Source organism: Phaethon aethereus (genome assembly GCF_964289735.1).
Source record: "Phaethon aethereus genome assembly, chromosome: 21".
Taxonomy (NCBI): Eukaryota; Metazoa; Chordata; class Aves; order Phaethontiformes; family Phaethontidae; genus Phaethon; species Phaethon aethereus.
This window is the reverse complement of record NC_138597.1, coordinates 8,748,036-8,762,690: the sequence shown is the minus strand read 5'-3', so window position 1 is coordinate 8,762,690 and position 14,655 is coordinate 8,748,036. Positions and strand designations below refer to the sequence as shown.

General features: G+C 49.2%; 2 protein-coding genes across 2 annotated transcripts in view; one reads left to right on the top strand and one right to left on the bottom strand.

Annotated features, from left to right (window-relative positions):
- Window positions 1-781: 781 nt before the first annotated feature.
- On the bottom strand, window positions 782-4,862 carry TPRG1L (tumor protein p63 regulated 1 like; the record flags this gene model as incomplete). The annotated part of the gene is given in 7 exon segments (XM_082009247.1): window positions 782-810; window positions 813-963; window positions 1,724-1,855; window positions 1,859-1,877; window positions 2,486-2,662; window positions 3,636-3,669; window positions 4,796-4,862. Coding segments are annotated over 7 exon segments (609 nt in total).
- A 1,606-nt stretch (window positions 4,863-6,468) lies between these two features.
- The window catches only part of MEGF6 (multiple EGF like domains 6), a gene marked incomplete at its 5' end in the record, with an annotated part of 95,694 nt that continues 87,507 nt past the window's right edge, over window positions 6,469-14,655 (top strand). Inside the window, 3 exons of the mRNA XM_082009449.1 lie at window positions 6,469-6,554; window positions 9,123-9,257; window positions 13,186-13,295. Of these exons, the coding sequence (XP_081865575.1) occupies window positions 6,469-6,554; window positions 9,123-9,257; window positions 13,186-13,295 (331 nt within the window). The remainder of the gene's footprint in view (window positions 6,555-9,122; window positions 9,258-13,185; window positions 13,296-14,655) is intronic.

Genomic DNA, 14,655 nt, shown 5'->3' with positions numbered 1-14,655 from the left:
GTGAAATTTAACTTCACTGCAGGATTCATGAAAATCAAATAGCTATCTTATAAAACGCATTGAGAGGGGCATGCAACTTGTTGCATTCCATCAGGACTTCAGCTTTACATAAGTTTCGGTTGTTAGAGGGGGTGTTTTTACAAAAGCTAATGAACATGTAGTCAGCCATATGCTTCGGTTTACAAAGTAATAGTTCATGTATGCTGCTTCTGTTAGGTCTGCTCAGTATGGCTTTAACGCTATTTGTTGACTCTGTTTAGCTAAAGAACGACTGAGGCAGCTTTCAAAATTCTTAATTTTAATCAAAATGCTAAGATTACAGTGGTTGTGACCACTTTAAACAACACAAATGGATCCCAAGCACACTGTGTGATTTGACACCGTGTATAGGGACAACTGTAATACGGCATGAACATTCTACTGTAGCTTGGGTTTTTTTGTGTGGAATGTTTGTGGCAGATGCCCCATCGCGCTTAACTGACAGTGAAGAACATCTAGTTAGAAATGGAGAATACTGCTGCTCACTAGCCCTGTCTAAGAACCAGTAAGAACTATAAATTAGATACAAAATACAAGAATGACACTGCCTTGTGTCTGCTTGAGATGAATCTGACCTGGCCATAACAACCAGGGCCTCCTGCGAGCTGTTAGTTCTACAACCACCCCCTTTCATTCCTCTAACTTCTTTGCTTTCACTACTGAGTATTCTGCCATGTGGCGTGCTCTCCCCAGGAGCCCCATATCAAACTTGATAGATTGAAAAGATTAAATGCAATGAATTTTAAAATCCAATTTTGCCTCTTGTCAGGCATAGCCACATTTGGCCTTACTGTCGATGAAGGACATCGATCCCAGGTAGGCCTCGATCAGAAAAGGATGCTCTAGCAATGTCCTTCCTGGCAAGGGCCACTCCTTGTGGGCTTTCTTCACGGCTTGAATTAGCTGAGGTTTAAAGTTTTCCAACTGAAAGAAAAAATACACCTTGATGTTTTTCCATTGTTTTAAAAATTGTTAGGCAAATGGCTGCTGATGTTGACTTGTAAAGGATTAATGCTAAAGCTGTAGTTGTCGTAGATCTCGCATGCCGTGATCTTTATATTCTTTCACAGAATTTTACATTCTGCAGTTAAACCTTAAGGATAGAGCTAATTTCATACCAGGACCCTATTTATGTGTAGCTTAAACACATGGGCTAGATGTGTAAAGATTTGTCAGTGACTGTTGTTTATTTCTGACTGTAGTTCTCCTGCCCTCATCATTGATGTGTTGAACTTAAATTGCCATAGTGTTCTACTTTCAAGGAAACCTTCAGAGGAAAGCAACTACTGCAAGAAAAACTGAGAACCGCCTCAATGAAGGTTTACAGTTAGCAATTAGACTAGTTGTTTAATTAGCTGGCAGTCCTAGATGAAAAGTCGGGCGTTGGCCTGTCAGGTGAGCAAGGGTAGGAATAGCACCAAGACTCGCTTTCTTTTGGGTTTTACGGGACTCTGCACTTTCGGAAGCTTCAGCTTCCTTCTTGTATAAACCATTTATAGGTAGCTGGCAAAAACTGACAGTCTTGCCGCCCTGCAAGTCAAAATTTGGAGAATGGGGAAATGTAGCGTACAGCTGTAAGTTCTGTGTCTTTGATTTAACTGCTATATCTTTTAAAAATAATCTAAGCTGTATCCAGCCTAGGAGATCAACAAGCCATCTAGAATAGGAGAGGTGACATCCTTACTAGGCAAAGGGATGCAATCTTCTCATCAGTGCCTGCCGTTGGATGTTTGGTGAAGGTGACGTACGGGATGTTTGTGGACCACGGGTTCCATCTGTTGATGAAGGAGGCACCACTTTGCTCGTCCCACTGAATTCAAATGCTGATACCTTCTCGCCTAATATGGAAGACAGCAGAATTAAGATGGTAAGACTTCTGAGTCTTTGAGGCAAGTTTAATTAGCAATGTACTGTCTGAAAAAGACCTACTTAAAAATGGAAGCTGAAACTTAAGTTTGATAGTAATTTTTTCCTCTAGAACAGGAAAACTCAGTCCCTGAAATATGCAAAGGTACCTTATCAGCTGAGTGCAAAAAGGTGAAGCTCACTAGACCATGTAGGGCACAATGCCCGAACCATATTGCCTGTGATAGCTCCCATTCACGTATGACCTGACACTTACACACGGCTTTCTAGTAATGCCAAGATGGTGCTACTACTCACTGTGTTGCAGAGTGGCGATGAACTTCTGCTCCCAGATCTATTCATCTTATCTGGAAAGTCCTTGAGCAACTTGCTTTTAACATAACTACTCACTGTCCCAGCAAAACAGCAGCTACCCTGAGGTGGTCTGATGAAGCTTCAGTGGTTGTTTACCAAGTCACAGGAGCAAAAGGAAGAATTCTCCAACTTGTCCAGTGGTCAGTAAAAAGGTTGACAGCTCCAGCTATTTACAATAACAATTCAAGGATTACAATAGCATTACAGCATGACCATGGCAGCTTACGTGATCAGAGACTTAGGTGGGAACTCAAACTCTCCCACAGAGATGGTATCCACTGCGGCGAGGGCTATCTTCGCCACATGCTGGCACTGCAGGCTGATGAAGTTGTATTTGCAGATCAGGAGGGACCGATCTGTGGTAAGAATGTGATGCTCCTTCTCTATGTTCCAGGGATCAGTTCTGGTGAGATAACACGACTGAGTGAGCTTCAGCAGTTTTGATTAATGGCTAGAAACACCTAACAGCTTGACTGATACAAAAGTTGATTTCTTCTAATTTGATGAATAAAAGATTCTACCTTTCTCTGAGTGTTTTGCCACACTATGTTGTTGAACCATCACAGGTATAACACTGTTTCATCCTTAGGGCAACCTATGAGCAGGTTATATTTTCACTCTGAGGGGAATGAGCTCAGCTTTTAAACTAGCACCTTTGAGATCTGCTACAGCTTATTCTTAGTGTTATGGATTTAAATGTCTTGCCTTACAAAAATTAAAAGTTGTCTGTTGTTTCCACAGGAATGCTGACGTCAAGCCGATGGGACCAAAGCTATCCTTGCTGTGTGGGGTGCTCATTTCCACCCACCGTGCACCTTTCTCTCTGCCTCTCCCTGCCAGTTCAGCTTGTGCTGCGGTGAAAGGACCGAAACCGCCTCTGCCTTCTGCTTGCCCGAAGGAGCTCTCGCAGCTTGCGAAACTGGCAAGGCGTCGCTCCGAAGAAGCAAATTGTCAGCCTCCATTTTGCTCATTGGTAATTACGGGGTTAACGATCTGTAACCCGCTGCACAGGGAGGGCGTTTGATGAAGTAGTTTATTAAAGCTATGTTAGTGGTTTTAGTGTGCAAGTGAATTCTGAATTGTGCTGGATTTTGTAACGAGTTAATTTACAAGCTTTCATCTACACCCTCAGTAGGTTAGATTATACAGCTGCCTGAAGGCTTCCATGTCCATTTTGCAAGTGTTAATACTTACAGAGACTTTAACACAAAAGCTACAGCATCACGGCGGGGCTGGGCCGGGCTCTCGCTGCCTTCCAAGGCGGTGTGGTACGGTGCGGTACGCTGGGCTGCTGAGCCCACCCTCTCCCTGCCCCGTACCCAGGGCCAGCCAGGTGGCAGGGTGCCCAGCTGCCGCGCGGGCACGCGTGGTCTTACCTGCACGGTGCAGAGTTGGTACCTGTGCAAAATCCTGGGGGGCAGGCCACGTGTGACCCCCCCAAATGCAGGATCCGCACTGGTGCTCCTGCCTGCAAGGGAAGGAGCCCCGCGGCTTGCAGCTGTGCATCCCTCTTTGCGTTTCTTGGAGCCTGTGGCAGCGGCCTGTGCCATCACAGTTGCACAGCCAGTGCTGTACAAGGCCTGCCTGCTCTCTGCCGCCGTTTCCTGGGCCGAGGAAGGTGCGTATACGCTGCATAGTATATATGCAGGAAGCCCAGGGCTTAGCCAAAATGACCGTGCTGCTCTGCTTGGGGGTGCTGTGGAGGCAGATTCTGATATACCCATGAAGCAATGAGATTTTTGGATCTACAGGGGGTTTTCTGTGGATCTGGTCAGAGCTACTGTGAAGCGAATCTTGGTCAGATGTTCAAATTCCTTAAATCCCATCTTGTCCAAATTTCCAGGTGTGATGTGGCAGATGAAGCACAGGGAGATGGAGCAGAGCAGGACTAGGGATGGAACTGCGAGTTCAAGTCCTAAAGGCCGTGCCATGTTCAGCGTACCTCACAGCAAAGATTAAATAATGCCAGGGAATGAACGGCAAGTTCATATTTATATTTCCGTGGTCTGTGGCTTCAGCGCAGATATTGTCTGTGTTTGCTCTGGACTGGGGGGACTGGTGCCATGGTGCCTTGCTGTGCCTGGAGGTTTCACCTGGGCATCTCAGAAGTCTAGGTACCGCATACCCAGCACTGTGTTTGCCAAAGCTGGACCTAAATGGAGGATCAGCTAAGCGTAAGGAAAGCTTTGGGCAGCAGTGGTAAGTTAGCATTGAAAGACTAACTGGGAGCAGTCTTAAGGTTTCCTGCTGTAAGGAACATTCTAACTGGAAAACGGAGGCCGGAATTTATTGTATCCTGGAGCTCTCCCCGTCATTATAAAACATCTTTATGTTGTTGTCTTTCTGCTCTAGGAAGAAGGAAAGATGTTGTCTTCCTATCTGTTAGGCTTGGCAGATGCTTTATGTCTAAGTGGAGACTTTAGCCCCTCTTCCCCGCTCTTTTTCTCTGACCTAAATGATTTATGCAGCTGCTGTGACTTTGGAAGTGTTAGGGTGTAAAAAGCAGCTGCCCTTGCTTCTTCCAAGAGCTACCAACTTTTGGGCTTCTTGGTGACATTAGTCTTGCCGTAAAGGTTGTCTTTCAGTGGCAAAATTATGTGCATGGCGTGAGCACTGGAACTACCCAAACCTCCTGATCCTGCTTCTCTTGCTGAAATCTGTGTTTGCCAAAGGTTGGGTCTGCCCAGCGCAGCGGAGCAGCACCCAGATGCTGCTTTGATTCCTCCTGGCCCTTGGTGAGGGAATCTCAGTGCAGCATCCCTGCTCCACTCTCTTCATCCCCATCCTACTGCATCGGCCACCGTGCGCCCGTCCTTCCTGGAAGGCAGGCAGGAGATGGCTCGGCCCTCACTGTTGCTGCCAAGCCTGGCAAGAAGATCTGGTGATACTCATGGCAGCTCTTTGGAGGAGGAAACTCGGCAGCGAGCCATCGCACAATCAGGCTTGGGCACTTCTCTCTGTTTTCTCATTTCGCAGGGGCCAGCAGACCGTCACCCAGCTTCAGCAAAATCCTTACGATTTTTTTTTGTGCTGTTTCCCTACGTAGTAGGGAGATTGGAGGGAAAACTAGCAGTTTAATCTCGTTGCCCAGCTCCCTCTCTGCCCAGTGTATCCCCCCGCCACCATGGGGACTGGCTGTTAAGAGCAGCCGAGTGCAGGTCAGATGTCTGTTGTACATGCACAGCAGAATTTCCTGGGGATGCGATCAATTTGGTTATCTGTTAGAGCGCATAGGAAAGATTAAGTCTCTGCGGGGTATTTTTAGAGCTGCTGGGAAAGGGATTTTGGGTGGTGTGTGCAGAGTTGGCCTTGGGTAGTGCAAAAGAGCTGTCTTTTGAGAAACAAACCCGAAGCATTTCTGCTACTGTTCTGCAGGGTTTCCCCCCTCCTCTTGGGGCTGGACACAGCTGGTGGGAGGGATTTCTGGCTGTCAGCAAGAAAAGAAACGAGAGAGCATGTGAGGGAAAGGAGCTAGACCTGAGAAAGGCAGGAGGAAAGTTTTGTCACTCCTCTGAAATGCGGGGAAGCCGCTTTTTGTGTGCGTGTGCAAGAGTTACTTGATGCCGCCTGCGGAGGAAGGTGGGGAGCTGTAGCAGGGGGACGGCCCCAGCTGCGCAGCTGGAGTAAGGATCGCTCTGCCGGCTTTTGGAAAAGCCCTCCGGGAGGTGGACGTCGCGGTGTGCAGGAGAGCACTCCTCCTCCTCCCTTCCCTTGCCGAGTGCCGATTTTTGTATTGCTTTGCGAAGCGGGTTGTGGCTCCAGATCAGCTAAACCCACGTGGGGCTTCGTTGCTGGACAGAAGCCGGGTCTCTTGAGCCACCAGGTCTCTGGGCTTTGTCGAGAAGCAAACGCCAGAAGGAAAAGTCGCTTCAGTGCCTTCTGCTACAAGCAAATGAGCATAAGAAGCCAGGGTTGGTTTTGGGAACAACCCAGTGACAGTCTGCGCCCTGATCGTTTCTGTGGACTGAAGAAACTCACTGAACTGAACCCAGGTGGGGAGGAAGCATCCAGGAGCGACAGAGCCGCTCTCCTGGTGCCGGAATCCCCGTGTGTGCTGCTGGCACTGCCCTTTGCCAGAAAGAGAGCCACCGGCAAGTCAGGAACAGGAGGCAGCCAGGAGCGTCCTCCTTTGAGGTCGTGCTGGAGACGGCTGTGAGATTTTCTAGGCACCCACTGGAAGCACCCTGGGGGGAGAGGGGAGCTACTGCAATGGAGTTCCATGCAGTGGCACTCTCATTTGTCCTTGCGTTGCGAATGTCTTCTCTTGCTTCTGGGAACAAACTTCAGCCCCATATGTAAGTAGCGGGAGAAAAGAACTGGAGCATTTCTATAGGGCAGGGGACTGTAAAGCAGAGGCTAAACACAGTATTTTAAAATCGAGGATGAAGGGAGGAGCAGAGCGAGCGAAGGGGCGGGAGTGCTGGGCTGCGTTTCTTTATCTTGTACCAGACGTACATAAAGGTGAATAGGCATTGGAAAATCTGGATGGTCTTTGCTTGTAGGAGGCAACTCACCGTTTTTAACGGGACCGTCACCATCGTGCAAGCACAAGAGGTGATTGTTGTGTAAATAGGCTGACCTTTCTTCACAGACCCGCTGTTTTTATTGCGCTTCATGTATCTCTTGCTGCATGTTTCTGTTCCCCTCTTGCTGTTACTCTAGCAGCGTGGAGTCTGTTCTTTTTAATTAAATTTTACTGTTACAGTTTGGTGTTAATCATTTGGCTTCTTTGGAAAACTTCCTTGCAAATTTGGTCTCCTGCCAGAAGATGATCTCTCGATGCGGGGGGGTTGCTCTAATTCTTGTCATGAACGAGCCCAGTGTCGCATGGTGTGCTAACTCCAAGCTCCTCTCCCTGATGTTTTTAACTTTTTCATTGAAAACGGGTCCTTTTCAGCAGATAAAGGTTTTGCAAGAAGACGCCTTTTCTCCCTCTGTCAGGGATTCTGTGCTCCTGCCCTGACAGTTACTTTTAGGACTACTTGGATGAGACACTGGAGATGAGATGTGTGCCGAAGTGTCGGAGAAGAGCGAACACCAGCGCCTGAGAAGTGCCGTCGCTTTCCAGATGGTGTTGCCGCCGGTGCCCGCCTCACACACAACCACTGTTGGGGGCACACAAGAACCTTTCTTCGCTGTAATAAATGACACCAAAACGCTGCTGCTGCCGCCAACCTTGTTCTCGTGGTTCCTTTCAGTTCTGTATTTGGATGTGGCAGGTGAGGTGCCCACAGGCTAATGGCAGAGGAGGTCCAGGGGGTAGGGAAGTACCACCACCCCCTGCATCAGCTCGCAGCTCTCTGTGGACGGAGATGCTCATGACAGAAACCAGCTTCTCTGGCAGCCGCCGTTAGCGCGGGGGACTGTTGTGCTGGTGAAGTGATGTGTGCGGAGCTTGGCAAGCCGAACAGCTCGGCAGTGGCCACATGTGGGGATGAGGAGAGAAGATTTAGAGCTAAGCTAGAGGGGGGAGGAAACATGCCATTAACCCCAAAGGCATTGCCAGGCTTGCTGTAACGGCGGTGTCACTGAACATCCTGGAGCAGCCAGATGCCAGCTGCAAGCTCTGTGCTTCACCACGTCCAAATTATTTAGGTTAACTTCTTTTACAGAAAGTATTTTTGTGAAAACTCCCGGTCCCTTTTGAAGAATTGGAAGCAACAGAAGCAGTGCCAAATAATGAACAGCTCATAGCTTATTAAGTCGGGGACAAATGTGTCCCTCCTCATTCTTAGTTAAAACTACTGACTCCTATTTGGTGAAAGAAGAAAGTTGGGATGAGGAAAGAAATAGAGTGCAAATGGTATTTTCCTTACTTTTCTTGCTCACTGAATGATACTTATGCAGTTTATTTATTAGAATTAGTCTTGCAGGCCTTAGCTCTGCATGAGCAAACAGAATTCTGATTTAAAGCAGTATTAATAAAATGGTGTATCGTTTCTAGTGGCAGAATAATTCCCCCCCCCTCCCCCCCGATGCAGATGCAGATATCGTTGGTGTTTGCAATGACAATAGTCAGAACAACAACCCCCTGGGTGCGAAGAAAGCATACATATTCTTCATTAACTGCGAGCGGACAGAAGGGACAAACAGACTTTATTGTGCTACCATATCGCGTAGGCTGCTACCTCTTTTCCGATCCATCCTCTCTGTTTTAAGGCTAAAAACTAGCCTTAACATATCAGTGGAAAAGTAATTGCTGCATTTTGCAAGTGGGCTGTAGAGCGTCCCGGGACCTGGAGGTATGAAATGTCAGCTGCTTCCCGGTCTCACTGAAGTTTGCTGTGTTGCGATGCTATAAAACTGTATTGCTTTAGATTTCTGTTGCTGTACCAGAGCCTCATCGCGGGCTCTGGGGCGCGGGACGGAGCCGGCTTCCCGTCTCTGCCACCGACTTGCGGCGGGGATTGCTCAACGTGTCCTCTCTCTGCGTGGCTGTTTTCCACCTATAAATACGTGTTTGCGACGTTCACCTTTTGGCTCTCCAACGCTTAAGTGATGTGCGAAGGCCTAATGACATGAGCAGTTCAGAAGCCATTATTGTACTGTACGTTTTGTTGATGCCAGTGCCACGGTGTTAACATGCTCTCTGGTTACAAGAGCATGAAATCTGAGAGGTTCTGGGGGAGGTGGACAGGCTGCGCTTGGCAACTGCTTGTGGCTGGACGACTTGGCAGTCTGCTTTTCCCTGCACTGATTCAATTAAATGAGGAGGCAAATACCGTGTATTGCATGAGATCTTTTTACTCTTTCGGTAAGGAGATGGAGTTGCCCGTAGCTGGCGCCTGTTTAAGGGGTGGAAGCGCTGCGCTCCTCTCTCGGCAGCGTGCAGACCCCCTTACACCTCTGTTTCTCTCTGCCAGGCCAAACATCTGCGCGGAGCAGGAGCTGGCGATTGTGGGGCACCGGCAGCCGTGCGTCCAGGCCTTCACCCGCGCCGTCAAGGTGTGGAAGCAGGACTGCGGGGGACGGCGGTGGTGCATGGGCTATGAGCGGAGGTATGGGTTCTTCCTTCAAGCTTGGTTTGCTCCTTGCGGGATGAAAATTGATTCCTTCTCACCAGCAGCCGCGGGGAAGCGAGCTTGTCGCTTGCTCTGCGGCTGCAAAGGGGAGAACCTGTTGCACCGGCAGCGGCTGGGCACAGGAGCTGAGGGCTGGGAGCCGCCACGCGTGTGCCCATCCTGCTGCCCAGGCTGTGTTCTGATGCTGGAAACGGCCTCAGAAACTGCTCGGTAGCCTCCAAGGAGACTTGGTGACCGTGGCGGTGGCTCTCCTTGACCCCCTGCAGCTCTTTAGGGAGACAGGAGGAAGCACCCAGCACTTGGTACCTGGTCTTCAGTGGGTCTGGCACTAGGGTAGAAAAGCAGTTTCTTCAGCGGTTCCTTCCTTCCTTCACTCTTCTTTCCTGCGCAGCAGCCAAACGTCGGTGTGCCCAACCTCCTTCTGTACTCTGCCTGCGCTTCCGGCCTCGTTAGGCAGTCGCAAGCCTTTACAAAATAATAATGATAGTAGTGGTTTCAAAGAAGTGTCCTGGACTAGAGACAGCTTTTAAGTCCTGACTTTAGGAATTCCTCCTAACCTGTAATTGCCAGTAATTATCTTGGTGATGATATCTGTGTAGGGGTAATAAAGGAGGAAACAGAGTCTGTCTTTTTTGACTGTGTTTTAAGAGAGGACTTTGAAATGATAGGTGCCCTATCTGCTTCTACTTCAAAGGCTGGGTCCTCTTCAGACCCAGCTGTCCTTTTAGCTCTGTAATGTGTGTTTTTGACATTGTGAGCCGAGGAACTGAAATGAAAAAACTTCGGGTGTGCTTTGTTGTAAAAAATCAGGATAACCCAGTGCTAAAACCCTGTTCCTGATGAAAATAGGTGAAGCCCAGAGGTGCTGCGAGGGATTTCACCCAAGGAATTGTAAAAGCAAGGTCAATAAAAGGACTATCAGCAAAACTTCCCTCAGGCAAGATTTTGTCCCATACCCCCTCAGTCCAAACTTCTTTTGGGAGCTCACATTGCAGCAAGTTGATTCCAACAGGTGGAAGATCTCATGGAATCATTAAGGATCGAAAAGACCTCTAAGATCATCAAGTCCAACCGTCAACCCAACACCACCATGCCCACTAAACCATGTCCCGAAATCTCCTGCCAAGCTCCCTGGTGCGGAGCAATTGAGGGCAGTGGAGCATGCAGTTTCAGTGTTCACAGGGGTGCTACGCAGCCTGTCTGTCCCGCTGGAGCTGCTCCAGTTGGACCTGGCTCCAGTGGCGCGGGGCTCAGGAGGCATCTTAAGGGCTTCAGGGTCTGCTACACGCAGGGCTGGCCTGAAATTGGCCTCAGTGCCTTTGAGTTCGTGGATGCGACTAGGAAAATCCAGCATCTGCTCTTCCATTCCCCGGTGCACCGCTTAGTGCTGCTGCCTAGCCCGCCTGCCCGGCCAGGAGCTGCTCTCCGCAGGGGCTGAAGCGCAAGTCACTGGCGTGCAGGGTTCATAATCGTTAGCTCATTTCCTAAAGCTCCCAGGCACACTTGGCACGCTGTGGATGCTGCTATGGTCCCATCACTTTGCCTAAACTGTAAGTGCAGATTAGGGGAGGTGGGCAGAGGCGGGAGGGCGGGCAGGGGATGGGAGCAGCCGAGGGGGTGATTGCTGAGTTTGTGCATTCCAGACCCGGTAGCATTTGTTTTTTTAAGACTCGTATCTGCACCTAGAGCAGTGGATTGCAACATTTCCTAAAAATCAGAACCCACCTTGCTCTGCCCCCCGGGACAGGGATCCTGCCTGCTCAGAGAGCCAGCGTCCGCTCCTCGGCGGATGAACTGAGCAGCCTCTGGGCTGCGCTTCTCCTTGCTCCTGGTCAAGTGGTGTTTTTGCTGCTGGTTGTGTGTAACTTCCCCGAAGTAGATAACAACAGAAGGTAGCTTTGCTCAGCCCTTGGTAATGAAACCCGGAGCGATGACAGCGCTGTCCCGGAGGGGCTTGGAAGTGGATTTTCCAGCAGCGGGGCACGGCAGGATTTTGAAACCTGGGTTCCATTAGTTCTGGCTCCTTCAACATTTTCTGTGCCAGGGACTCTTTAAAAGGCAAAAGAAAACAGAAACCTTGAAGATAAAGTATCTCCTGTGCGGTTCTTTCCAGTCTGTGGCATCCAGATATCCACAGGCAACGGAGGCTGTCCAAATATTTGCATCTCCTTGAGAACCCACTTGGGCTGACTCAGGGGTCTGAAGCACCCGATAGAGCCCACCCAGACTCGTGGAGATGAGGTTGTTCCGGGTGCTGTTGGGGGCAGAAACGAGCCTGGGATTAGCCCCAAGCTCTCCTACGCTACTGTTTCTTGGAATACCTTTTCCTCCTTGTTTCTGAGCTTAGGCAGGGCAGGTGGAAGCGGCGCATGCTGCCACGCAGCTCTTCTCGTTTCGGACGGAAAGGATGGTGTTTTCCAGAACGGCCCATGTGGCAACGCTTGTTGTGTTAGTACTACCTGGCACCCAGGTTGTGCTCCCCAATGCACCCTGCCGCCACGTTAAAGCCCTGGGTGATAGCTCTTGATACCAAGAGGACCCAGAGGTATCTGCGCCTGATTGCTAGCTGTTCCGGTGCCCCAGTGACTGTAAATTGCTTTCCCAGCTGCTTCTGGAACACCAGTGTTTATTTCCTCCATAATTTGTTAACAGCTCGCACAAAAAACCTGGTATGTGCTTTTATTTTTCTCAGCTGTGCTTCCATATGCTGGTTGGCACAGAAGAGTAGCTGAAGGTTTCCTTCACGGGGAATTAATGGCTCACCCTTATTTAGGGTTTTGTGTAGAAACATTCAGACAAAATCAAACAACTAGATGGAGTTAGGATAAATATTTTCAGTGGACATGTACAACGCATCTGCTGTGCCAACTATTTGTTGTTGTTTGTCTGATTTGCTTTGGTGGAACAGTTTCATGTTCTGCCAAAGGACCTTTTCAGAAATCGGCTTTAGAAGTTTTATCTGTGTTTCGATTTTCACATACACAAGGCACCAAATTTCTGGGAAAAAAACGTCCCTTTTATTTGTTTATTCCTCAGATCAATCCCTGCTTTAGTACCCCAACTCCCACCCTGGAAGTAACTCGTAGGACTGGTTAAAGGGACCTTCAGCTTCGGCCTGAGCGCAGCATCCCCTGCCAAGCCTGCGCCCGCCCTGCCGCACAGTGGGGCTGCGGCCACGGCTTCGGGAGAGGCTACTGCGCTGTTGCGTCCCGGGACTGTGCCAGGCTGGAGAGGGCTTCTACCTTTTTCTGGAAGACGGGAGGGATGCAGTCACGCTGTGGTGTGGCAGGTCCAGTGCCAGCTGCAGTGCTGGCTGCAGCACCGGGCTCGTCGCTGCGGAGTTGAGGGTTATCGCAGGCGCAGCGGAGGAGGAACCAAGGAGGCGAAAGCCCTTTCCATCAGGGAGTCGGTTCTGCCAGTCTTAATCCGTAGAAGCCTTGCTAATTTAAAACACAACCGCAGAGAACTTTTTGAGTGGCTTGATGTTCCCATCAGGATTCTGATGATTTTTTGGTTCACCAACCCCTTGAGGCGCCTGCTCACGCTCACTAAAGCTGGACTGAAATTGCTCTTCTTTTTTGAGAACTGTTGAGTGTAAAATTTACATTTCCTTTGTTGACAAGGAGTTTAAGAGAGGAGCTCAGAGCTGTGAAATGGTTTAGGAAAGGAGGCAAGAGCCAGAGGACCTGGACGCTCCAGTCTCTCCTCTCCCTGATTAAAGTAAATGCAAAAGTATTTTCTTAGCATCAGCGATTGTTGGTAGTCCAGGTGGGAAAAAATGTCAGCACATTTGAAAATCAAATTTCTCATTTTCTTTACATCCACAGTTAGAGTTATAACTTCTTTCGAGTTTCCTTGTTCTGCAGGAATTAACGAGGTGGTATCTTGTTTTGTTGTGTTTCAGAACAGCGTATTACACGGGCTACAAGCAGGTCTACAAGGTGAGACACCAGACTGCATACAGGTGCTGCCCGGGGTGGTCCCAGCGTGGAGGCGATGCCGGCTGTCTCTACTGTAAGTATCGCGCTGTTCGAATGTGAGTCTTCATTAGCTGCTGTCAGTATTGTTTTTTTGATGAGGGTGCTCATTTCAAGTCCTGTGCCTGCAGTAAAAGCTATGAAAAAGTCTTTAAAAATAACCGGTCTTTTTTCTCATTTCCTTCTGGGGTTTTTTGTTTTTATTTATTTTAACTGTGTGTCAGAAGGATTTTTCTCTGGCTTCCCAGGAAGCGCTTGTGTTGCTTTCCAGTTTTGGAGAAGTTCCGTATCGCAGCATGAAGGGGTTTTCAGTCACATTCATTTCTCCAGTTGCCAGATGCTACTAAACATTTAAAATCAAGCCCAAACTGGTGTTTCAAAGGGTGCCATCAGCAGAGGCTCTGGAAAGCTGGAATCCAAGCCCTGAGTGGACTTTTCATGATAAAAGCCGTGTGACTGGGCGTGCTGGCAGCGGCTAATTTGCCAGCTAGTTGGTGTTACTTGGCGTTTGCAAGAGCTGCCTCCTTGGAAGAGGCAGATGTTGACGAATTGCGCTCAGGCTGAGAAACTGGGCTTCGGTGCTGTGGTCCAGAAGGCAGTGAATTTTGGCTGGCGGCATGTGGTCATTGGTTGGAGCATGCTCTCTGGCCGTCCCCCGCTCCTCTCACCCCGAACCGTGGCCGAGAGCGTGATTTGTTCATCAACTTACTTGTAAAGGGATGCGGCTCCTTAACTGCTTTGGAAAGGTGTGTGTGGCAGGTACGAGATCTGTTCTTTTTAGGGCTTGCTGAGCTTGAGGTACCCCTGCCAGAGGTTAGAGATCTCCACTGTCCTTTGTTTGCTCCCTCCTTTAGCATTCGGGTTCAGGACTGGTGGGATCCAGCAAGGGATGTCGCAGCATCAGCCTCAGTGGCAACAGCAAATGCCAGCATGGGTGAAGTGATGGCACTTGTCAGGTCTGAAGTGGAGACCCAGAACCTGAGACTTTTGGATTCTGTGGCTCCTCTTTTGTGTTTGCTCTAGTGTCATTCTCTGCAGAACAGGCATGGAAGTATCCCCTTCCTAGCTGTGTGGGGAAGCTGCAGTATGCATTCAGGTTTGCACCTGAATCAGGCTAGGGGTAGGCAAACATTAGTATATGAGATAATTTTATGCTATTATTGCAGAGGACAGAGGCAGCGTTATCCTCCTGAGCCCCATATTCCCGCCTTCCCCTCCAGGCCCCACCGCTTGACATGGGAAGCAGGTGCTGGGTAGCTCCCGGCTCCTTCCCCTAAACACTGTGGCCACATCCAGCTGGGGGAATATTTAACTTTAAACTTTGCTTTTGAGATGTTGAGAGCAAAGTCAAGTCTTCTCTTGAATCAAACAAAGGTTTATCTGAGCATACATGTAGA